Source organism: Esox lucius, chromosome 12, assembly GCF_011004845.1.
Source record: "Esox lucius isolate fEsoLuc1 chromosome 12, fEsoLuc1.pri, whole genome shotgun sequence".
Classification (NCBI taxonomy): Eukaryota; Metazoa; Chordata; class Actinopteri; order Esociformes; family Esocidae; genus Esox; species Esox lucius.
In genome coordinates, this window is record NC_047580.1 from 15,234,702 (window position 1) to 15,260,212 (window position 25,511).

General features: G+C 39.8%; 1 protein-coding gene across 2 annotated transcripts in view; it reads left to right on the forward strand.

The window, feature by feature from the left end:
- The first annotated feature begins 24,014 nt into the window (after positions 1–24,014).
- LOC105013840 (voltage-gated potassium channel subunit beta-2) overlaps positions 24,015–25,511 on the forward strand; it is a 61,891-nt gene continuing 60,394 nt past the window's right edge. Inside the window, exon 1 of one of the 2 annotated variants that reach the window (XM_034295770.1) lies at positions 24,015–24,212. In XM_034295770.1, the coding sequence (XP_034151661.1) occupies positions 24,153–24,212 (60 nt within the window). In that variant the 5' untranslated portion in view covers positions 24,015–24,152. The remainder of the gene's footprint in view (positions 24,213–25,511) is intronic. The other variant, XM_034295772.1, reaches the window with a different exon arrangement.

Here is a 25,511-nt window from a genome sequence, read left to right on the forward strand (position 1 = left end):
AACACGTCTCCACTGGTGAGGCAGGTCTAATCAGATGTCTGAAGTTAGATACAGTTCCTTCAGCTGTGGATTTGCACCCGCAGGTTCGTCTCCTTCCTCCCCAGCGTCTGCTGTCTTACTGTCAGTGATAGGCGTGAATCAGATCTCAGCACTTGACCCTGTAATACTGGAGGTCAGCACCACAGCGCTGGTGATTTCACACCCATGATATGAGAAGGAAATGAAGAGTGAGCCCCTATGAAGCAATGGCTTCTGGGGGAAGTGGCCACGCCGCAGGCATCTGTAGAGCTGCTCTCCCCTTTCACTGTGGTCTGAAGAGCTACGAAGCAAAGAGAGAGGCAAAGGCAGTCCAAGAAGGATAACATTTGAACTCCTGCCCAGAGGTTTTGAGCTACAGTAAATGGATTCCATGTATCTCCAATCTAAAATAAATAGAATAAATAAATGTCCTTTTAGTATTTTATAGTGCTAAATTATAACTGTTCAAAGGAGACTCATCGTTTATGATGGTTTTACACAATTGAAAAAATAAGGGTTCTGAAAAGGTTCTTTTATAACTATTTTTAATCTGAAGAAACTGATTTTTCAAGAAAATGTTTTTTGTTGTAAGGGAGAGGTGTCAAACCTGTTCCACAGAGAGCAGAGCGTCTGCAGGTTTTCGCTCTCACGTTGTACTGGATTGACTAATTAGGTCACTAATTGGTTAGTTTCTATCCTCACATGAACCCTCCGTTTACCGGTTTGACACCCCTGTTGTAAGGTAAAGGGTTTTACTAAAAAAAACTTTATTTTCAACAACCATTTTGGAACGATTTCTGGAAACAGCTTTTGGAACCACATCTAATATTTCCCAGCATACGTAATTTAGATTTTTGAGAGCACTTCATCATAGAATGGAATTTTCTGTTTGTCCCCTCTTGCCTGTATCCTAGACCAACCTCTATGCCCAGTTTTTCAATTCCTGTGTACCCTCGCTCCTCCCATCCAACAACACCCTCTCCACGGGTTAGCAAGCACAGCTGGACAGTCCCTCTCATATTCATCAGCCAGTGCAGAAGCTAAATAAAAAACTTAATTACAATGCTAAAGTGTTACTAATGACATGTACCTGCTACCAGTCAACCTTCAAAAATCTAATGTGACACACTTGAATTGAAAATCAATTTCGACACACTCTGCCCAGCTCGGCTTGGCTCAATGGAAATGTCCCTAACCTCCATCCCTCCTAAAATAGTGATATTTAGTGTTCTGTTGCCAGTATGTTCAACCAAGCCCTTTGTGCTCTGTCATGACCTCAGGATTACCTGAAGTTTTGACTGCAAATGTATCAGGGGTGGCAGAGGTGGAAGGAATCCATTAAGGTTGAACCCTCTGCTCCCTTCTAAGGGGAGGCAGAGAGGAGAAATATGAGTGTTGAAAAATGTGTGCTAGAACTATGAAAAAATAGAAATAAGAGCCTGTTAAGTTTTTTTGGCCCACCATAAGGCTACTAGTCATCTCTTGGGTCTGTAGTTCACATTTCATTTGTAAATATGTTCCCCAATAAGAACCCCTTCTGGTTACATGGACATTCCATTCCTTATTGTTGATAGCAAGCGGTTTTGCTTTTAGACTACTTAAGGTGAACATACAATCCCATTTCAAAAAAAATTTTATGAAAAAATTTAAAAACAAGTAGTAAAATGAAAAAAAGAGAATGCAATGATGTGCAAATCATTTATCCCTATATTTAATTAAAATGAGTACAAAGACAACATATTACATGTTGAAACATGTTGACTGTTTTTGGTTTCCTTCATGCCCATTTTGAATTTGATGCCAACAACACAATTAAAATAAGTTGTGACAGGGGCATGTTTACCATTGTGTTGCATCACCTCTTCTTTAAAAATACTCTGTAAGTGTTTGGGAACAGAGGAGACCAATTGCTGTAATTTTCTCATTCTTTCGTGATATAGCATTTCAGCTGCTCAACAGTTCGAGGTCTCCTTTGTCGTATTTTTTGTTTCATAATGCACCAAATGTTTTCCATGGGGGACAGGTCTGGATTGCAGGCAGGCCAGTTTAGCACCCGGACTTTATTACTGCTGAGCCATGCTGTTGTAATATGTGCAGAATCTGGTTTGGTATTGTCTTGCTGAAATAAGCAAGGCCTTCCCTGAATGGGATCCCCAAAAAAGAGATTATTGTGTTTGGCAACAAAAATTAAATAACTAGTATTAGTAAAGAGCTGGATTCTCGGGCCCTATAAACCAGGGACCAAGTGCATAATCTTGGTGTTCTGATAGACTCAGACCTCACATTTAACAGTCAAATCAAAGCGGTCACCAAAACAGCAATCTATCATCTCACATCACTCTGGTATCTTTGCACTGTCTTCCAGTCAGTTAAAGAATAGATTTTAAAGTGGTGCTTTCAGTTTATTAATCACTGAATGGTTGGGCATCCCTGCTTAGACTGCTGCCCCCGCGACCCGGCCCCGGATAAGCGGAAGATGATGGATGGATGGTTTAGGCCCCAAATACATTTCTGATGTTTGAAGAATATAAACTGAGCATGGTTCTTGGATCCATGGACAGAGGTCAGCTAGTAGAGCCCAGAGTCCAACTCTGTCCCAACTTTTTTGAAATGTGTTGCTGGCATTAAATTCTAAGTGGGCATATTTTTTACAAGAAACAATAAAATGTCTCTGTTTCAACATTTGATATGTTGTCTGTGTACTATTTTCTACTGAATACAGGGTTTAAATGATTTGCTCATTAACACATTTTTTGTTTTTATTTACATTTTACCTCCCAAAATTTTTGGAAACCGGGTTGTAGAAATCTCAATCTCTAATTTAATTTATTTGTGTTCAGCGTACTCTCTCTCTCGCTCTCTCTCTCTTCTAAAAACAAATAGAAAATTTGACAGTTGTTTTGTTTACACCAAGTCTGATTCAGCACATGTCCAGGTGAAGACTGAATACATAGTGAATATTTACAATGGGACCTGGAGAAAAGGGTGGTGCCTCCTGGGTTGCAAGTTTGCTGCTGCATGTTGGTTGAATCGTAGCTCCGCTGCAGCCCTGTGTTGGTTGAACCGTAGCTCCGCTGCAGCCCTGTGTTGGTTGAACCATAGCTCCGCTGCAGCCCTGTGTTGGTTGAATAGTAGCTCCGCTGCAGCCCTGTGTTGGTTGAACCGCAGCTCCGCTGCAGCCCTGTATTGGTTGAACCGCAGCTCCGCTGCAGCCCTGTGTTGGTTGAACCGCAGCTCCGCTGCAGCCCTGTGTTGGTTGAACCGTAGCTCCGCTGCAGCCCTGTGTAGGTTGAATAGTAGCTCCGCTGCAGCCCTGTGTTGGTTGAACCGTAGCGCCGCTGCAGCCCTGTGTTGGTTGAATAGTAGCTTCGCTGCAGCCCTGTGTAGGTTGAACCGCAGCTCCGCTGCAGCCCTGTGTTGGTTGAACCGCAGCTCCGCTGCAGCCCTGTGTTGGTTGAACTGCAGCTCCGCTGCAGCCCTGTGTTGGTTGAATCGCAGCTCCGCTGCAGCCCTGTGTTGGTTGAACCGTAGCTCCGCTGCAGCCCTCTGTTAGTTGAATAGTAGCTTCGCTGCAGCCCTGTGTTGGTTGAATAGTAGCTCCGCTGCAGCCCTGTGTTGGTTGAATAGTAGCTCCGCTGCAGCCCTGTGTGGGTTGAATAGTAGCTTCGTTGCAGCCCTGTGTTGGTTGAATAATAGCATCGTTGCAGCCCTGTGTTGGTTGAACCGTAGCTCCGCTGCAGCCCTCTGTTAGTTGAATAGTAGCTTCGCTGCAGCCCTGTGTTGGTTGAATAGTAGCTCCGCTGCAGCCCTGTGTTGGTTGAATAGTAGCTCCGCTGCAGCCCTGTGTTGGTTGAACCGTAGCTCCGCTGCAGCCCAGAGCAGTTGACGCACACAAGACGACAGGCTGTAACAATGACAGTGGCATTTTAAACCACACAGAAACAGACTGGATCTAGACAGGCAGGCGCAGGAAGGCAGGCAGGAACACAGACACGTTTTAATAGAAATGTGTGATCCTTAAGCATGTCTCAATATCCATTGTACAGCATCAATATAGTCAGCAGCACTGGCACTGTTCTTTTATGAAGCACAAAGATATTCAGCCTTTCTGAAAATCTGCATAGGGACTAAATCCCCCTCCTATTGTCCTTGTGTGCTGCCTGGAGAACAGGAAATATCTCCACTCTAACCCACCTGCCTTAGGAAGGGAGCAATTACAGTAGGATTTAATGTTAGCTAGGGATTACAAAGCCTTATAACATTGGTGAAGCGACAACGGACCGACCCCACCCGATATCACAGTTATGTATGTATGGGCTTCCTGGTGGGATGAGGAAACTAGCTACAGACCAAGGCCCTCAATTGAATTTGAAGGATCAGACACCTGATTATGGAGTCACATCCCATACGATACTGCAATACTTTTCAGAAGACTGTGGGATTACTGGCTTTGGTAAAAAAATCTATAAAGAGGAGAAACAGCAGCTATGCTAATGATTGGTCCCTGTCTTCATCATGGCACCATAGCCTACTACATTACATTTGACAGACTGGGAATCAACTGTAGGCATTGGATTTGATATGGTTTCAGACATTCTGGACAACGTGTTTCTCCTTGACACCCTTTGAGAAATTGTACATATACATATATATACAGTGCCAGTCAGAATTTTGCACACAAATAACTCATTATTTATTTTTATTGTTGTCCACATTGTACAATAACAGTCAAAACATCAAAACCATGAAATAACACATATGGAATCATGTAGTAACCAAATGGTATTAAACAGATCAAAATACATTCTATAGTGTGGATACTTTAAAGTAGCCGCCCTTCTCCTTGATGACAGCTTTGCAAACTCTGCTTTCTCTAAACCAACTCCATGGGGTAGTTACCAGGAATGAATTTCAATTAACAGGTGTGCCTTGTTGAAAGTTAATTTGTTGAATTAATTTTCTTCTTAATGTGTTTGAGACAATGTTTGTGTTGTGAAAATGTAGGGTTGGTGTACAGAAGACCATAATTATATACATTCTGTATACTGTAGTAGTCAATATTATGTCAAAAACAGTTCAAATAAGTAAAGAGAACTGAAGGACACCTGAAGGACACCAATAAGAAGAGATTTGTTTGGGCAAAAAAAATGTGGTGGAAATCTGTCCTTTGTTCTGATCAGTCAAAATAAATTGTGTTCCAACTGCCATGTCTTGGCTAGATGTAATTTAGGGTACCAATGAGTCCTTCTCGGTAACTGTTAGAAGTATTCTTGGGTAGATGTGTGTACTTTTGGATATTTGTTAGTACTTTTGGTGTACTTTCTGATCCTTTTAACTGTTTTGGGTACTTTTGAGGTCTTTTGGGTACTTTTAGGTAGTTTGGGGTGAAATGTGTGGGGCAATATGTGACTGTCACCTGTAAGACCTGTAATAGTATTTTCACTCAACTACTTATTTTCCGTATTCTACCTTACCCTGCAGTTATTGGGGGGGGGGGGTGAAATACCGTCGTAATAAATGTATCTTTCAGTCATTTATTTGCATTTAAGTGTTCTTGCTAGAAGTGCTAAAATGAAACAGTGGCCATTATGCCTCTTTATGCTTTGCCTCCCCTAAACTCTCATCTGGCCAGCCCATAGAACTTCTCATGAATCATCGGTTAAGAGATCTAATGCTTCATCCCAAATGGTCATTTAAGCCCCCTGGTCTCGCTTCCCTCTCCCAGTGCTCAGATTCACCCCCAAAATATGATCAGAATGGTGACGCTTCAGGTTTCAGCCAGCCATGGCTTTTGGTTTGTGGAGGGGGCACTGTCAGGCCAAAATTCAGAAGGGGGAGAAGAGAAACACACCACTTTCCCAGGGTCTTGACAACCAGAACAGCTGAGATCACCCCACCCAACCACCCACACACACACACACAATCCCACCAGAAGCAAACCCCCCTATTGTCCCCTTGGCCAGGGATGGCTCACTGCTGGTCCCACACAGATGTGTGAGAGAGTGTGGTTGTGATGTGGTGCCAAGCAGCGAGGCATGTGTAATGACAACGAGAGGGTCCAAACGGAGCTGCTTCCTGGGTAATGTTTTTTCTCCCATTGATCCAGAGAGGGCAGAGGCAGCTGTGCTTTCTGTCCCCGCCATCTCATTCCCTCCATCCCTATATTTATTTTTCTCAATCTCTAACTCTATATTTTCTCTCCTATTCTTTCTATCAACCCCCTCCCCCCTTCTCTCCCTCCCTTCCTCCCTGTGGCTGTCTGCGTGCCCTGGAATAGGGTGAGAGCCAGTCACTGAGGAGAGCCAGCTGGAGGAGAATGCACTGGCATGGTGAGTGATTGCTGGGGTGTTCTGTACTCAGACTGGTGCACATGGCAGCCAACACACAGTAGGACGACTCACTGCTTCAGAGATAAAAAGGGAAACGTTCAAAAGTAAATAAAAGGGGCACCAGTACAGATGAAACGTATAGTTTGACTAGGCCCCAGTTTTCTACAGAAATTGATATTATGTGGATGCCGGGCAGACGTGGCAGGCGGTTTGAATGAAGAAAACAACAGTCGTTGTTGTGCAACATGCTGTAACTGTATGTTTTTCTCTGGCATTAGTGCGTAAGCCAATCTTGAGTTCCTAACTGATGCCAAATTTACAGCAAATGCTTTTGATAACTTGGACTTTAAAATGTATGTCAATCCATTAAGGCAAAAGGGACAGTTTTGGCATTTAATTGGATAAGTGTTTAATTCAATAAGCGAAAAAAAAAGAGGGCAATAACAGTAGGCCTGATGTTTGGGAAAAACATTATGTAGAGGTAAAAGGGGATATGTTATCTGTGATGATTGGGAGTTTGTGGGAAATAATTATTTATGCGTAGGACTATTGCCTCTCATATAGATCTATGTCAACCCCTACATCATTAAAATGATACCCGAAATGTAGAATATAATTTCTTTCAGCGTCTTGAGAACCTGAATGAACATTTAGGGACGCCTGTAAAGGTGCGATCTTCATTGGCATATAGATGAATTAAAGCAGTAATTCAACCAATTCAAACATGCATCCAAGCACAGAATCAGACAGAGAATTCCAAATGGATAAACTTTTCTGTGAGTACATTTGCATTAAGGTGGCCTTTCTGATTTGGATAGTGCAGACACAGGGCAAGATAAGGCTTGTAAAATATACCTCACTTCCAAACTAGAACTGTGTTCCTCGTCAGACCACTCATTATTCAAGCCATTTGCAGAACTTCTGCTTTGGCTTAGCTCTTATATTATTTATATTACTTAACACTTTCCGAAACATGTCGAAGAAGACTCAAGACATTATTATATTAGACTATTTTGTTGTGTGAACATGCAAATACTGATAGCTTAAGCAATGGAGCCCCCACCTGAGTTTCAAGTGTGAAGACAATTGAAACTGTGGTATCCTCATCAAATGCAAAATACTGAAGTCGGATCTGCTGGCTAAATGGGACCTGTACAATAAACTACATTTAAATTTGTGATTCATGTCAAACTGAAATCTTATCTTAAGTATGTTGAGTCATCTTTACTGTTTTTCATTTTCTTAAATGTGTGCAAATTTTTTTTTAACTAATGCCTTTTTTTCTAGTTTGTAAAGATGTTGTGTCATTGATTCGTAAGAGAAGAGATTTATAATTTCTTTAAATTATTACTATTAAAAACATGACTTTACCATCCTGTTATAGTTTTGTGAGTATTGCTTAACAGTATTGTATTGCTTAGTATTGCTTAACATTTGGGCATATTACTTAACAAAGTTTTGATATCTAAAAGTAAACAGAAATTTGTCATTTTGCTCAACAAGCATTTTGAAAATTCTGTTGATGTCTATAAAATGTTCTTGAGTAGTGGCTGTGGTTTTGTAATTAGCAATTGTTGGCTGGTGCGGGTGAATGAACAGCTGTTGAGTGACTCACTAACTTCTATACTGTCTTAACATGACTATGATGGATTGCCTGTATGCTTCCCTGAACTCATTTGGTTTATAATTTGAGTCATGTGAATAAATCATATAATACATCATATGATCATATTCCAATCCCCTTTACCATGAATGCCAAGCCTATTCAATGGTACAAAGTGTGTGGCCATCAGGCCCTGCTGCAGGAAGAGGTTCATTAGTGGCTTAAGCAGATTTAATGTCCTTATGATGTATGTATGTTTGTGTGTGTGTGTGTGCGCGCGCGTCTATGCGTGAAATGGAAACAAGGATTCCATTTTCTCAAGTCATCTGCCTTTATCATATGGTTAATATAATATAAAGTTTACATTTGTTTTCAATGAGCAAACTATGGCCCGTTGAAGCACATTTTTTTAAATCTCTACAATGTTGAATGGAAATACAAACAGGCATTCTTTGAACAATGGATAGCCTTATAACTTAATACAGAATATAGACTTTTTTCTGGTTTTATAGTTTAGAGTTTACATTTTTATTTGACATTGTGGGGGCCTAATATGTGCTTGCAATATGTCAAATGACCCAAATTATGGCCATTAGGGAAAAGTATTTGGCGTGGCAGTTTTCATCATGTTATCCAGAGATCTTCAGGTGAGAGGAAAAAAGCTGAGAGCAGGCGTCATCGAGAGCCCATGCAAAGGTGGTAGATGAAGGGATGGGTTGGAAAAGGTCAACATCTGTACGTTTTGCAATGCCAATGCAGATGTAAGTGCATTTTAATCGGTGCACATTGATGTGTGTGTATGTGTACACGATTATCCAGAGTATTCGGTTTTTGCTCAACAACAAATGTGTGTGATCCCCTGACATTAATTGTACAGGCGTTTATTTTATTTTTAGTTTAGTTATTGGTGCCAGGTAGTCTATTCTGATTATAAGCTGACTTTACTGTCTATGTCTTTTACTGAGTGAGAGACTGACTAACTACCCCTTGTTAAATAGCGTAGTGGTTAGAGATGCAGACAAGAGGTCCTTTGTTCAAGTTTTGTCACAGTCAAAATAAATTCTGCATTAGGATTTGTTCCGGATAGACAAAAACATTGCTGGCTGCAACCTTCAGTAGCTACATTACTGTAAACCTAAACTAAAACTGTTTACGGTTATGTTGCGACTATTTCCGTGCATGCTTTTTGGTGTTATGTAGGTTGGATCACAACCCCTCGGGCAGTAAAAGAGTAGGGGTTTCCACGATTCTTTCGTCTTTTCACTTGTCAAAAAAGTCTGTTATGGTCACTTATATTGATAGTTATTGTATCAATGTGATTCACAAATGAACCAAAAACCAATGTTGTTGTGCCATGAAATGAAATAGCTTTGGCAGTGTTAAGTTCATCTTCAGTCTTGCTTGAAATTGCTCAATTCTTGTGACTATTCCAAGTATTAAGTTAGTAGATACTAGTAAGCCTATTACTGTCTAATAAGCAGTTACAACTGCCAGTGACAAAAGCCATACAGTTCACAGATGCTATTTGTGGTGAAAGTAAACTTAATAAGAAACGTTAATCAGTTTAACACAATGCTTAGCGGTGTCTAGCAAAATATTCAAACTTGCTGTGATGTTAATGCATGACAAAATGAACTAATGTCGAGATGCTATACTGACACTCGGCAAACATGTACATCACTGTGGCATAATGGTTAAAGACACAGCCTCTCAGGTGGGAGACCCAGCAACAACATTCATCACATCTAATTTCGGGCTGGCTGAACTAGGCTTGCTTGGTTCCTTTTCTGGTTTCCCTCGATGCATCATACTTCTTTCTGGCTCACATGGTTGGGGTGTAAAAACATAGTTTGATTTTCTTACAGGAACTTCACTCTCTGATAAACCACTGCAATTGGCGGCATCCCTTTAATTCAGTGTGCATATCAATAAAGTCTGAAGGGTACTGTAAAGATAAAAACTGGATTTGTTTTTGTATCAACGCAGGAATGTCAACAGCTGTTCAAAGTACTTCAGTCAAAAGTCGTTGTTATTGTGAGTTTTTCTTTTGTAAGGTGATTGTAGAGTTAATCTAGAGCTGCTTTGACCATAAATAAATAAAAATTAACATCAATTTCAGCCAGGAAAGTCCAGAGTAATCACTGATTTTTGATCCTTTCATACAAACTCCTAGCTATTCACTTAATACACTGAACTCCAAAGTTTCTTCTGGGTTGATGATAGAGACTTGAGCCCATGACACATGAAGTAATCAGATGATAATACTTTGTTTTATAATATTGAGAAAACTATTTAACTAATCATGACTTATCATGTGAGCTATTAACAAATGTGACACCAGTGAAAGCAGGGACTCCTACAAGACGTTGTTATTTTTTTCACTCTTAGAACAGATTTCTTCACAGGAAGGTCCTCCTGATCAACAGATGTTTTCCTTGTGATGCACACAAGCATCAGAGGAGCTGTTTGATGGTAGGCATATCATATATTTTTATTGTTTCTCAATAAAAGGGTTCAGTTACTGACAACCTATATGACTTGATAAAGGTACTATATATAAATGTAATGCTTTTCATATATTGGAAAGCCCATTCACCACCTCAAGCTGGTGGCGTAGGCAACTCATCGTTATTGGTGCAGTGTAGAGCACAATCAAAAACAGGTCGGTCATTTGTGGCTGGAACATACCAGTGACAGGTAGGTATGGAGGGGTGGAGCTGGCCCTTCCAATTGCCTTTCATTTGTTCTGTCTTCTCGGCGCTCCGTTCTGGTATTTTCTAGCCTTCTCTCTGAGTGTGCTCTCCAGGGTCATGAACCTCCGCGGCGTGTGCGCCCTCTCTCTCTCGGCGTGCCACATTGCAATTGTTGTAGGAACAATGCAATCCATTTTAAACCATAACGTTTAAACGATTTAACAATTTTACTATATCAAGGGAATAGATCAACAACTGATTAATCCACCCGTAGAAATACAAATCATGAAACATACAGTTCCCTCCAGAATTCAGGTTTAGCAAATTGAATAATAATAAAACATCTTCTCTGAGTAGAAAGATCTAGGCAACTCATCCAGTAGTTGGCTAGGCCTTCAGAATCTAAAAAGAAGGCATCTACCATGCAACTGTTTTAAAGCAGCACTTTTGAAAAACACTGTTATTTCCCTTGCAATCGCTTCGCTCTGTTTTGGTGGGAAAAGTGATGTGTCGATGACTTATAGAAGGCACAGACACGTCATTGACATTAGTTAACATTACCAAATAATTTGAATATTACTTTAAAATACAACCACCCAAAGTCTGCAGTCTTGAAGGAGATATGACGTGATATCATCAGATTCTGTTACCCATTGTGGTAGCAACATAATTTTATTTTACTGTCTCCACCTGACTATTGTGAATCCACCTGTTAACGGCATTCATGTATTTGCATTGCATGGAATGCACCGTTCTGGCATTTTTGGTCAGTGTAAATATTTCTGTTGAAGAAAGAAGATATTTAAGCATTTGTTCAAAATTTGTGGTCACAACACCATTTGTACAATCAAAATGTTAGAGAATTGGTCAGGTCAGTCCTTTGTACAACTATTGCAACTATTTATTTTAAATCTACACATTCTGTAAAACGGCAGAGAGATTTTGATTGTTGCACCACTGAAATCCAGCAATTATATACATTAGCCGCAAGGCATATGTGTTAAGGCTTGAAATACAATGACTGTATGTAAAATCAACAAAATCGAAACAGCACATGGTTTTATGAATACAGTAGATTTGTTTGAACGGTTGTGGCAAAGAAACAGCAGTTTCTGTGTTCATAAGGTTTTCGGGGTGGTGAGGTGTGTAAGTGTGGTTTGGGGATGAGGGTGTAAGTGTGGTTTGGGGATGAGGGTGTAAGTGTGGTTTGGGGATGAGGGTGTAAGTGTGGTTTGGGGATGAGGGTGTAAGTGTGGTTTGGGGATGAGGGTGTAAGTGTGGTTTGGGGATGAGGGTGTAAGTGTGGTTTGGGGATGAGGGTGTAAGTGTGGTTTGGGGATGAGGGTGTACTGCAGCATAGGAATTCAGCAGCTATCTTAGGCATGTTGTCGGCTTATAGGCATCCACTTCTCAGCATACCGCAGCACAGCTGTGGTGACGCTCTGATTCCACACCGAACTCCCATGGGGTCCCACATGTCCATGATCCCCATCACAGGCTCTGACAACTAACACAAGCAGATTCCTGGGTCTTTCTCGTTTTACTCCTCCACCAAACCTCATCACAAATAATTCACTCCACAATCCAAGACATAAAGCGCTTTTACCCCTAAATATAAACAGGATGGATATGTGTGTGTGTATGGTACAGTGTGTGTGTGTGTGCGTCACTTTTTCCACTTTTTTTGTGCAAATTAAAATGAACCTGAGACATGACACATGTAACATTTCAACAGTGCTATTACGTTCAGTATTAACATATCCAAATGCTATTGGTCCTTGAAGAATACTCTGGAATCAAGGACAGTTTTCTAGATGTTGCATGCTATTTGGGGGGTTTAGGTAGGGTATTTGTGTAAACACTTTTATGACAACTGCTGGCTTAAAAGGGCTTTATAAAATACATTCCATTAATCACGTAACCGCATAGAAAGAGTTACATTTAGCCCACATATTTCTACTAATTCACAAATAGTGTTACAAGACAGATATTAGAGACATTGGTGTGATGTGTTCCAACCTTGCATCCAAACTTTTGTTTACATTGAGGTCTAACACCGTTATATCAGATCTGTAATAATGAAATGGATATGGCCAAAATGTTTGAAATTGGGACCTAACAAAGTGCCTGTTGTTGCCTATTAACAGTATATTGTATACTTCATATAAAATGTATTGCAGAGTGTGATAGCAGTTGACATTACCCCCCAATATCATTAAATGTAAATAATATGAATAGTTGTTTATGTGATATATTTATTTATAAGTAGCTAAAACGACTAATGACAGCTTATGCCAAATGTTATTTTGCTCTATAACTGTTATGAAGGCCTTATTGCACACAGGGTTACAGTGATACCCATGTTTATTTTTGCTGGGCTTTCTAACATCTGTAATATATTTGTATTTAGTATGTGTTTTTCTAAGCATTTCTATCCTAAATATAAGTAAAGGTCCCTTTCACAGTCCTTTCAAATAGTTTAAATGCCTAATGAACCATGGAATGACCATTTAAAAACAATACCATATATATTAGCTTAGTAGAAATCTCATAAAACACATAGAATTGTGACCTACGGGTCTGTTTTTTAAAATAGAAAATGTATTCCTTTGTGTACATTTGTCCACAGTACAAGTAAAATGTTTTGGTTATCTGCCTATGTGGTCAGTCAACTTTTTTTATCCTAACTGATTATGCTGTTGGCCTGCCATTGTGATAACACTGGTACAAATACAAGCACAAATACTGCTGGCCATTTGACAATGAGTATCAATTAGAAATTGAAAGAGAACTCAGTATAAGAAAAGACTTTGGAATTACTATTTGATGGCAGGCATTTACTACAAAAGCTGTGAGTTCACACACAGTTCTATGGAACACTTCTTATCTGTAGAGAGAAGCTAAGAAAAATAAAAATGTGAGAAATAAGAGAAAGCCAAGACTTTGGTGTTGAAACAAAGAGCAAACTTCTCAGAGGCTGTGTGATGGATAGATTGAAGGAAGGACGTGATGCAGAAACAGCTGTCTCTTTATCTGAGTTTTCTTTTCTACTCTCCCCTAGCAGCAAAACCGTACTTTCCATTTATGGTCATCTGGTTGGTGGAACATCAGACCTGCTTTTTATATTGGAAAAAGTGGGGAGGGGCATGATCCCCAGTGGATTCATTTCTGGATGATGTGACACAGAAATAATGGAGCTGATGCAACCACTGTTGGATCTCCATGGCAATGCCAAAATGTCTACTTTCTGATGTGACAGTGGCAGAAATATTCAAGGTCCTTTCTATCAGAAATGTCCATATTAGTTTTTCTGTCCAAGAGAAAAGAGGACAATTTGTCAAGGTTTTATTTCAGTCTAGAGAATCATACACACATAATCTTATCTGCTCTGGACAGTAAACCAAAACCGTAATCATTCACAATAGGAATTGAGAACAGAAAATAAAAAAAGTGACCATATTTTTATAATATGGTAATTATTATCTGAATGAAGCACATTGCACAAGGAACATGTATACAATGTTTAATGAAAAATACAGCGGCTGGCCTCCTGCATGGCTCAGCACACTGAGGCACCACATTGTTGTGCTGCTGCATCATTACAGCCTGGGTCTGAGCCTCCTCTCATTGAGCTGCCTGCTGCAAGTACCCTCCCCATCCCGTGCTGACTGCCTCATAGTCAGCAGCAGGTCACAGTGAAATTATTCCCTAAACATTTTTAAAGAGCAACGCCATGGCATCCGCAGCGCAATTTAATAGCAGCCCAAAAAACCTGCCACCCATGACCAATATCATTTCATCAGTATTTTTTTTTATATCAAAGTAGCCCAATATCGGTAAAAAAAGAGGATATGGCAACACTGCCTAGAAGGATGGTGCACATTGGCTGAGAACTCTTTGGGGTAGAGGGAGGGATATCGGACTGATAAATCATTGTCTCATCCCTTTGGGGCTAGCTACCTCTAGCCCGAGGAAGTCGGCTTTCACCTGAATTCCTGCTTGAAAAAGCAGTGAGATAGAACCAGCATTGCTTAGTGTATTTTCAGAAGGGGCATGTCTCAACTTTAGCAAGGCCATCAGAGTTCCTACGATGAGACAAGGGTCGTAACTATGGATTGTATGACACAACATTTTGAGGAAAATATGGTTCAAATTGGTTGCTTACAATAGACAATGACAGTGGCCTTCCCACCATACTTACATTCAGCTGACAGGAGCGGGCAAGGCATTTTGTCTGGTCTCCTACATTTGTAAAATAAGCAAACATTACATTAAAAAAAAGTGTTCAGCTAGTTAAAAGTCTCTTTAGCGGAGACTTAAAGGGAGAACGCCTGGTGGAGTGAATGTATAAGAATCCTGAGGTAAACTCTGCTAAGTACTGCAACACAGTGAAGCCCAAAGTGGTAATAACAAAAAAGGTACAACTGTCAAGCTGTCGGCTTACATTGTCAATTACCCTTGTTTGATTTTGGGGTGAACATAATTTTGTAATGTAATAGGGCTGTTCTCTTTGTTGTAGGTGCATTTGTTATCCTTAAGGACACAGACTGTTATGGTGAGACAAGAAACAGAATTTAACCTTAGGAAAAGGTGCTGTAATTCTCGATTTAATGTCTGCAGGTCATTATTCCCTGTCCTATAATACAGGGGTCGACAACTAAGTCTGACTCTGGGCTAAATATTTTCGGAGCGAATAGTAACCTTTAGCAAATCATCAAGACGTTCTTATGAATTTAAAAGTTACCTTTCCACCCGGAGCTCAACCGTTGCTTAAATAACCCAAAATAATAAACCAATGCTTCACTACGAGCATAAATGAACTTTTAAAAAGTGAATAGCTGATATACCATAGCTGAGCCATATAGTGATATAGAGACAAAACAAAGCAATTACCTCATGCTTTGGAGTCCTACCTTTCATAGGTGTTTAAAGCTTGTTTCTAGCATATGGCCCAACAGAACTGAGCATTGTTATAGAATGTTATATTAATTTAATTTAACTTGGAAACATAATGCTTATACATTTTCTTTATAATGGTATTTCATACCACTTTAATTAAAGCCTTGGTTTTAACCAAACTCTTCACAGAAACTTCTAAAGAGATTTAAAAGGAGATATTAAAGGTGTGGCTCTATAATATGACTGGTATACTGTAATCGCATTTGTCAAAATGACAGGCTAACCTATTATTAAATAGGATGAAACAGGTGACAACAAACTTCTTGTTGTTCATGAGGTCAATTGCTTTAAGGAATCGGGCCTACTCAAATTACTTTCAGCACCATTTGCTGTCCACCTCTATTTGATTATGCAGCGGTCAGGGCTTAAGTTTTCAGCACCACAAGCTGTCCACTGCTTGCCTTATTAGTTGTTTGTCTCCTACACTTTCTCATGCTCATGGATTGAAGTTAATAGACAAGTTTAACATTTTGTAGACTATTTTGGAAAATTTTTGCATCAAGTCTACAAGGTAAGATTTTTATGTCCATTAATTTGTTTATAATTAATATATGGGGCTTTGGGGTCAAATAAACATTGCTTTATGTTACTTTAAAACATTGCACTTCCTTCCAAAATAGCAACTTACTATTCAAGAGCTAGAATATACTGCAATGCATGTTAGCTTTTACAAGTGTAACTATGTACTGTTATGTTCCCTAAGGACAAATTGCTGTTGCTAAAATGGAGAGAGACTTAGTAAAAGGACTTTATATGGGTGTTCTGAAAAACAGGTAACTAGTCATTTACTTGGTAATGGTGTGCTTCATATTTTAGTTTTTTTTTGTTTTAGATACACTGTATTAGCAATAACAATGCCATTTTATTAAGTACTTGTCAGCTATATGGTGCTTTCCAACTTAGATTTTACCCATTTGTTACATCTGGTCATGTCCATTTGTCACTGTATTGACACATGGACAACCGCATGAGAACACAGGTTTCTTCAGCCTAATCAAGTGTGAACAAACATGTAAACTTATCCAAGTCATAACAGATAAGCCTTTTTACCCAACCCTACACACTCACACACACACTATAGTGAGTATCCCAGCCACCGTGACTGGCAGTCAAAGCGTAAACAGATTTTCAGTGCATGAAAAAAGGTTTGCAATTTTAGGCATGAGATGGGGACTTGAGAGCTGATTCTAGGCTCTGTATTTGCATTTGGAGACTGTTTCTATTATCTGACAACATGATGACCGAAGAAGTGTCAAGGCAAGTAAATCAAAATAAATCATTCAAAGACAGCCAAAACATCAGGTGTGCCAAAATCAACTGGTTATCACATTAAGAAGAAAGAAAGCATAGGTGAGCTCAGCAGTGGCAAACGAACTGGGAGACATATGAAATAAATAAATCAGTCAGACACACTATACAGTCAATGAAGACTTATACAGCCTTTCACTAAGGACTGACTTCCAGTGGCGTCGTTAGGCCTGGGCATCCGGGGCTTAAGCCCCGGGTCTTTTTGTACTAGCCCCGGGTCTTTTGATCCAATTCCAATAATATATTTGCACTCCGTTTATTTAGCATAACGGCATTGCTGCGCGATTTTACAAAAGTTATAATAATAAAAAAATCCCCCGACCTATTCATCTCTAATTCCGGTCATGCATTAAAGCATTCAAAAAAAATATATATCATATTAGCAGTGATTACGTTGCGTTCGTTTTACCGTGGCGCCCCAACATGACAGTCTTTCTCGCCACGTCAAGAAAAAAATCTGTATTCAAAACGTTTTGTTTTGCCAACTAATTTGTCAGGGTACAACATCTTTCTTAAGGGTATTTAACTCATTGTGCTATTTTCTGCATGGGATTTGAGAAACACAGACCGCATTGTCATAGTAATTGGAGCCACCAATACGCTCAATGCTGACGACTTGTACGAGAAGCACACGTCCTCACCGCGTTCGAAACACCTCTCGTTTTCACAGTGAGAACCGTGCGCGAAATAGCTAATTTTACAGTGTATTCCTCTGTAGAAGGAGATAGAGAGATCCCCAGAGGGACGTACGTTGAAGTTAGCAGACGTTTGTTTGTTAGACTTCGTTAATTAGCTAACTATTCAGTTAAAACACAAATTATTCTCACCTCGTTTAGATGTAGCTATCAACATTGCTGCCAAAATTGTATCCTCAGTTATATTGGGAAACAAAGACGTTAGGCAAAGCAAGTTTTGCAAGTTAACAGTACTATTTCGCCATAGCTAGTTAGGTGTAATATTAAGCGCGACGTAAATGGATACGTTTTCGGTGTTTTCTTTCTTAAGTTAGTTGGTTTAAATATTGTTTAAATATTTAAATATTTATTTGTTGCAGCAGAAGAGAAAAGGGGAGCAGGGACAGTCCCGTCAGATAACCTTAGCTAGTCTGATGAAAATCTGAATGAAATTAACCTTATTAATTAGGAGAAAACTATTAAGTGTAGATTAATAAGTGTAAAATATTATGCTCTGTGTTTTTTATAATAAGTGGAACAGAGGAGAAGACAGGGCAGAGAGTAGAGGAAAAAGATGGAGATAATGGAAGAGTGACAGAGGAGAGCAGGAGAAATTAGAGTTGAGATGGAGAGGAAGTAATAGGAAGAAAGGTGAGAGGTAGAAATAAGTATCCCGGTTCTGGGAAGGTGTTTCTGGTTCCAAACCTTTTTCCATTTAAGATTGATGGAGGTCACTGTGTTCTTGGGGACCTCCAATGCTACATATCTTGTCTCTGAGCTCCAAGGACAATATCTTCAACCTCATGGCATGGTTTTTGCTCTGACATGCACTGTCAACTGTGGGACCTTATAGACAGGTGTGTCTTTCCAAATCATGTCCAATCATTTGAACTTATCATTGGTGAACTCCATCAAGATGTAGAAACATCTCAAGGATGGTCAATGGAAACAGGATGCAACTGAGCTCAATTTCCAGTGTCACTGTGAAGGTTGGGAAAACTTATGTAAATGTGTTAATTCTGTTTTTTTAAATGTGCAAAAGATTCTAAAAACCTGTTTTTGCTTTGTCATTATGCAGTACTCTGCATACATTGGGTGCGAAGAAAATCTCAGTTGAACCCATTTTAGAAATAACGTAACCTAACTACATGTGGAAAAGTTCTGAATAATTTCCGAATGCCCTGTAATTATGAGAAAATAACCAATTTGCTTATAGTACATGATCACATGCTATCTTTCAATAAAAATATTAAATAAGAATACAGATTAAGACAGACCGCTATCAATATATGACATACAGGATAGAATATAAAAACAGTCATTTCAAGCCAAACATTGTGGTTAGTTTGTTGTATTTAGCTGCTAAGGCTATCTAGAGTTGTAAAAATATTATATCAGCTATTCCGCTTGTAGACGCTAGAGGGTGGAACTTGCCAATTTCTCTTTTTAGTTTTTGCTGTTTGAGTTGCATGTTGCAATCAATTATAATGGGACACTGAAAATCAATACATTATTTATTTCCTAAAACTATTGGGGTGTATGTGTCTCTCATAGCATACTGTGCATTTGTATCATTCTCCCTTTAAATGGCTCACTCAAGGACTCAGCAACAATATATTTGCCCTTATCAAACAAGCATGTTGTTTCACCACTTGAAACCATATCTTTATTCAAACCCACTTAATCCAGTGTATGAAACAGAATCGTCAGAGAAAAACACTCGCCACCCATTGTAATACAGACATCACACTTTGTGTGTGAGCTGACAGAGCAGAGGAGAAGCCCTTTGGGAATGGAACTCACAGCATTAAAGGCTGTGTCTCACATTCACACTAAACACCGGGATGCCGGACCCTGCTGCAGGAACCGTAGGCATGGTGTTGTGTGTGTGTGTGTGTGTGTTGTGTGTGTGTGTGTGTTTGTGTTTATATTATTAGGTAAAATGTTTTGAGATTATTTAGTGCAGTAGCATTTTGAGACAGATTAAAAGCGATTAACTACCACCATCTTGTGGCCAATAGGGAGAGAAAAAGATTTATAGGATTTTTTAAATACCTATATAATACTAATGCAGATATATAGTGGGCTATTGTACAACAAATGTGCAATTAAAATACCATAGCATTTAAAAATTGAACTACGTTTGGTTGTACTGTAAAATGTTTTGACAGTACAACCAAATGTAATTCCATTTTAAAATGCTATGGTATTTTTTTCTCTGTTTTCTGAACGTCTGTAACCATCATCAAGATTTGGAATGAAATACACCTCTTAGAAACTTTTTTTTGCTAGAGATGCATAGGAGAGAGTCTTAACCCTTATGCCACCCTCTGACATTTTTGTCCTTTTTGCTCAATTTCTTTATGTTCATTTGGTGATAATTATGTCTGTGTTGCAACTAGGGGCATGATTTTTTGGCAGAATTCTTATTTTTAGTGACATTTTTGAAATCCAATATCTTTAACTCTTACATGTCTTTCATACTCTTTTTACGAATTTTGCACCCTCTTTACACCTTCGTGGACAAAAATGTCCCATTGACTTCCATTAAAAACTAATTTTTTTATCTCACTGCCATTACAGTATAAAACCATGCATTCTGTAATGTAAGCATTCCATTTTGAAGAAAAGTAGTGATATTTGAAATTGAAATTTTTACTGTATTCCACCACACGCACACACACACACGCGCAAACACACACACAAACAAACACACACATACACACACGTGTGCACGTGTGCGCGCACAAATGTTCGCACGCACACACACATACACACAAAAACTCTTGGGGCCCCTTGGTAGTCACATGGTTCCATAATATAACTGGCAAAAAATACAAGAATTTCATCCATTGGCCTACAATGGGAAAATGGTTGAATCTGGTAGAATACAGTAAAAGTGTGTGTGCGTGTGTGGTGGAATACAGTAAACATTTCAAATATCACTACTTTTATTCAAAATGAAATGCTTACATTACAGAAAGCATGGTTTTATACTGTAATGGCGGTGAGATAAAAAAAATTGCTTTTAATGGAAGTCAATGGGAAATGTTTATCCTCGAAGGTGTCAAGATGGTAGTAAATTTGAGGAGGGCACAAGGGTTAAGGTGAATCTCAATAGCCAAAATCTGCATTCTTTTCTTTGTCTTTCTCTCTCTCTTTCTCTCTTTCTCTCTCGCTCTCTCTCATATGGCTTAATTTGAAAAGATAAAATATGAAAGTCAACATTTTAAATGTCAGTTGTCAGATGAGCTTAAATGAATGGTTTGGAAACAATTTTATTTTAGACTAGTATAGGAAACTTCATGTGGCGTTGCTTATGTATGACCGTGGCATTGACAAAAATAACTGCCTTGACGATTTATTTTAACCTACTATTGAGAAAAAGCGTATTGAAAGATGCAGACACCCAAGACATTTTTATTCGCTTGAAATGTAGTTACTGTAAGGTGATGTCACATTCCTAAACAAAGTTGAGCTGAATAGCTAGGACTGTTATCACTACAGTTTTCTTTTTAATGTTTGCCAATGTAAGCGTGAATTGGATTTAAACCGGATTCACAGTGAAAGAAATTGGAATTAATCATAAAAAAAGGTTGAAGAGTAAGCAAAAGAATAGCCGGGAGAGTAATTAGGCTATAAAAGCGCATTGTTTGTTTACTCCCGGCTTTCGGAAAGGCTTTCCCTCGTGCTTTACAACAACAACAAAGAGGGCCTGGAAAAGAAAGTTGGATCTTCAGGAGTATCCACTCGCCATGGCTGATTTAACTTTGCAGCCCTAAACAGACAGCTCAGCAAGGAAATTTGCATCGTCAGTGTTTTCCCGCCTAATCCCTATTCTTGCGAGGTTACCTGGTTTACAAGCAAGTTTCCCAGAGTATGATCATATGCACACTATAAGCTCATTTTGTGTGGAATCAAATGAATAAATAAAGGCAGAGAAAGAGTGTGCTTGTTCAGGGTAGCTGGCGTATCTGCTGCTGTGGCGAGCTGAACGGATCCCAGCTGCGTATTTGGTTAATCATCGTGACTGCCTGCTGGATTTGCATACAGACATATAGGAAATAGGCTGGCTCGAGCAGCTCAACTCTTTGTTTAATCCGTTGTTTCATTGGGCTCTTTTAAGAAACACAAATGCAGAATGTCTTAATGCAATATAAAGTACAGCGGTGCATTAAAGTGGGACGAGTGGAACGCCTGTTCATTCAATCTCCTAGATTTACATTGCGAATATGATGTGTTGAGTGTTTGCTTTTACGTCTGAGGCTGGCTTGAATTCTCCCAATGACAATCCATACCTACTACACATACTCTTTAAATTATTGTTACTGTTGAGTTAAAAAGTTTTGTACTGATGATCATGTATGTTTTTCTAATTATGCACAATACGTTCTTATGCATGATTTTGGATGTCAGCACATCAAAATGAGGGAAAATAAAACGAGTAGCCTAATACGTAAGACTTAGAAGGTTGAAAACTCTACTAACTCTTAGACACAATCCCATCCACGAGAACAAAATTATTATCCGCGAGAACAAGACATTTTGCACAAAATATAAACATCTGGACAATGCCTATTTGATTAAGCCACAGAATCGTGTATCGTTTATCTGGCCTATACTGCCCCTTAGTGGTAACCTGATGAAACAGTTAAAAATGTACAGTGTGCACCTAATGTAACAGATTGATTTCACCATTTCAGACATCCCAACCTGCAAAAACCCATTTCAGGGAGGTGGCTTCACCGGCTACTACGCCCTGGGAGCCACTATTAAAATGCAGGAGACTGGAGTTGGAATGTCTGCCATTTAGAAATGACACTTACACACACTGTAGTTCCTGAGGTGTCATTCTTAATAATGTTCTTAATTGTGTCATTGTGAGACCACTGCTCAAATCATGCTTGTAGATTAACCCAGGTGTACAATCGAAGGGGGATCAGCATGCCCGGAGAGGCACATGTGTCACAGCCTCGCAGTGCAGCTGCATTATTGCGGCCTAGTATTCTAATCCTGGTTAGGGGATACTGACAATGCCCAGGAGTCCAGCATAGGGCACCGCAGTTTTGCTAAGCATTGCCTGGTGGAGAGGAGGAAGTCGGAAGGTGCTGCCTTGTTATGTCATGCTCTAGCGACATCTTGTGGTAAGGATGGGGGCCTGCAATCACAATCATTTTGGGCGATGTGTTACCCTAAAGCACACATGTACCAGCTAAAGACACACAAATCGGAAACAACTTGGAAAGATGCACTTGAAGGAAACAAGTTTCGATCTTCAACTATCCGTACCCACTCTGTAGTTGTCGTGACAAGGCAAGGCCATAAAATAGTGGGCAGGAAAATTGGGTGAAAACTGTAAACAGACCCTTTCTAAACTAACTTTCCTAAATGGACATTATACAGGCCATGTTGGACGGGGTCACTTTGGGAGTCTCTCTTATTCTTGTGGTGCCACTAAGTCTGGAAGGCACTGTACACAGATGAGCCAAAACATGACCACTCACAGGTGAAGTGAATAATGTTGATCATCTCCTAACAGGGGCACATGTAAAGGTCTTGGTAGATCAGATGCTAAGAAAACAATCAGTTCTCGTAGTGAACATGACAAAGAGTTCAAGGTGTTGCTCTGGCCTCCGAATTCCCCAGATCTCAATCCGATTTAGCATCTGTGGGATGTGCTGGACATAATTCTGATCTATGGCAGCTCTACCTCGCAACTTATAGGGCTTGAAGGATCTGCTGCTAATGTCTTGGTGCCAGATACCACAGGACACCCTCAGGTGTCCATGCCTCAGCGGGTCGGTGCTGTTTCGGCGGCACGCGAAGGACCAACCGCATTAGGCAGGTGGCCATAATGTTCTGGCTCATCAGTGTACATCAACCAGCAATCGCACTAATGGATTATAACACAATTTGCTTCCTTCTTGCAAACTCCTGGTATAGACCTGATTTGTTGAGTGCTGGGGATATTGTTGTCTCATGCTTTGACCAGTTTTGGCAATAAAATCCTGTGTTTCTTTCAAAGTAAAATTTCCCTTATCTGATCAGTGTCCTACTACAAGTTTAAAAGATATTAACTTGTTGTCATAAAAATCAATTTCTCTACCCTTCCTGTCTATTGGTTATCCTCGTCTAGCCACTTTGAAAACATAGAGACAGTGAGTTTGTGTTTTACATTTTACTGTATACACACACACACACACACGAAACATGAATGTTTTTATTCTTTCTAGTGGTTCAGACAATAAAAAGCTTTTAGTCCAAAGCGACCTGAATTATTTATTCCAAGCATAATTTTTTTCCCTGAGTTTCGCAGAACAGAAGCCATCGTCTGATAGGAGCAAAAAAACATTTCCTGTCTGACATGTCATGGCTGCGGGCATAGGAGGTGGGAGGGGGGGACGTTGTGGGCGTTGCTCGCCGGCTGGCACACCACTGCAACTGCTGTAACTGTCCCAGAGTGTTAGTACAGCAGCTTGACACCTCTGCACTACCTCCGCCTGTCTCTTTGGGTGGTGACAGAAGACAACCGCCTTGTTGTTGCTTCAGGATTCCAGCAGTCGTCTTAATGACTAGCGCTAGTGTGGTGCAAAACCCCTACATCAGTCGGCCCCCCACCCGGAACCGGGTAAGTGTTAGGTTCACATGACCTGACGTTGGGAAGAATGAATGGCGATATAGACGGAGGAGGAATGAAGGAATGGAGGGAGAGGTTGGATGCTGCATGGAGATGCTGCCCATGGTCTGGACTGTGTGTGGCACCCTGTGTCCTGGCAAGAGCACGCTGGGTAGGGACGGTAGGTTGGTGGAGGGGCGGATGGATTTATTTTCTGGTTTCTGGGATTCTGACTCCACCATGACTACTGGTGCATACTCCAAGTCAGCCAACAAGGCACACGCTGCTGCTGTTTTATATCTTAGTCATGAAGAAAGGAATGGGAGATGAGGCTGTTGAAACATTTAGTGGCTTCGCTCCCATGGCTCAGTATATGGGCATGTGTTGGTTGCTAGTCGGAAAGATGGAGGCTGACTGTCATGGAACAAGAAACACAGAGATGCTCAACACAGATAATTTCTAGATTTCGTTTGAGAAGAATGTGAATGACTTGTGTCAATGTTTTGTTTGCACTGTGGCTGGACCCATCGGTATTAATGTACTAATCCTCTGTTGAGGATGTGGTTGTGTTTGGTGGTTGCAGGGTTTTTCTAGTTCTGTATTTCTGCGTAGCGGTATATATACATACAGGATACACACATATATATACACATATATATATATATATATTACTCACAACAATAACAATAGTAACAATAACACAAAGTTATTGCGGTATATATTGTTAGAGGTAGTTTTGTCCACATATCGAAATACAGATTTTTGTTGATATCGCCCAGCCCTTATAAAGCAAGACGTTTGTTTATCTCAAAGAAATGTCACAATTATTGGCAACCCTTTAATTAGTACTTTTTGCACCCTTCCCTTGCCAAAAAAACTGAACTAAGGATGAGAATAAATAGTACTTGCTTGTACTTGTACTTGTGGACTCGTCTCTTTAGCTCACCCCACATACTCTTAAAGGGTTTTGGTCAGGGGACTGATAAGACCTTTGCAAAGTCTTGATTCCATTTCTGTGTGGATCTGGAGAAATGCTTAGGATTATTGTTTTGTTGGATTTGGATGAAATCTGGTATTATAATGACATGTATCCTAATCAGGCTCCTTGGGCAAAAAAACACAAAAACATAACATATCCACCACCAAACATAAAACCCTGATTTTTGGGCCCCAAATCTAATTTTTTATCTCATTCGCTCATAGAACCTGATTCCCATAAAATTTGCAAAGATGTTTAGCAAACTCCAGGGACTTGATGACCCCAAGATTAACCAACTGCAGTTCTCAAACTGTGATTATTGAAGATAAATA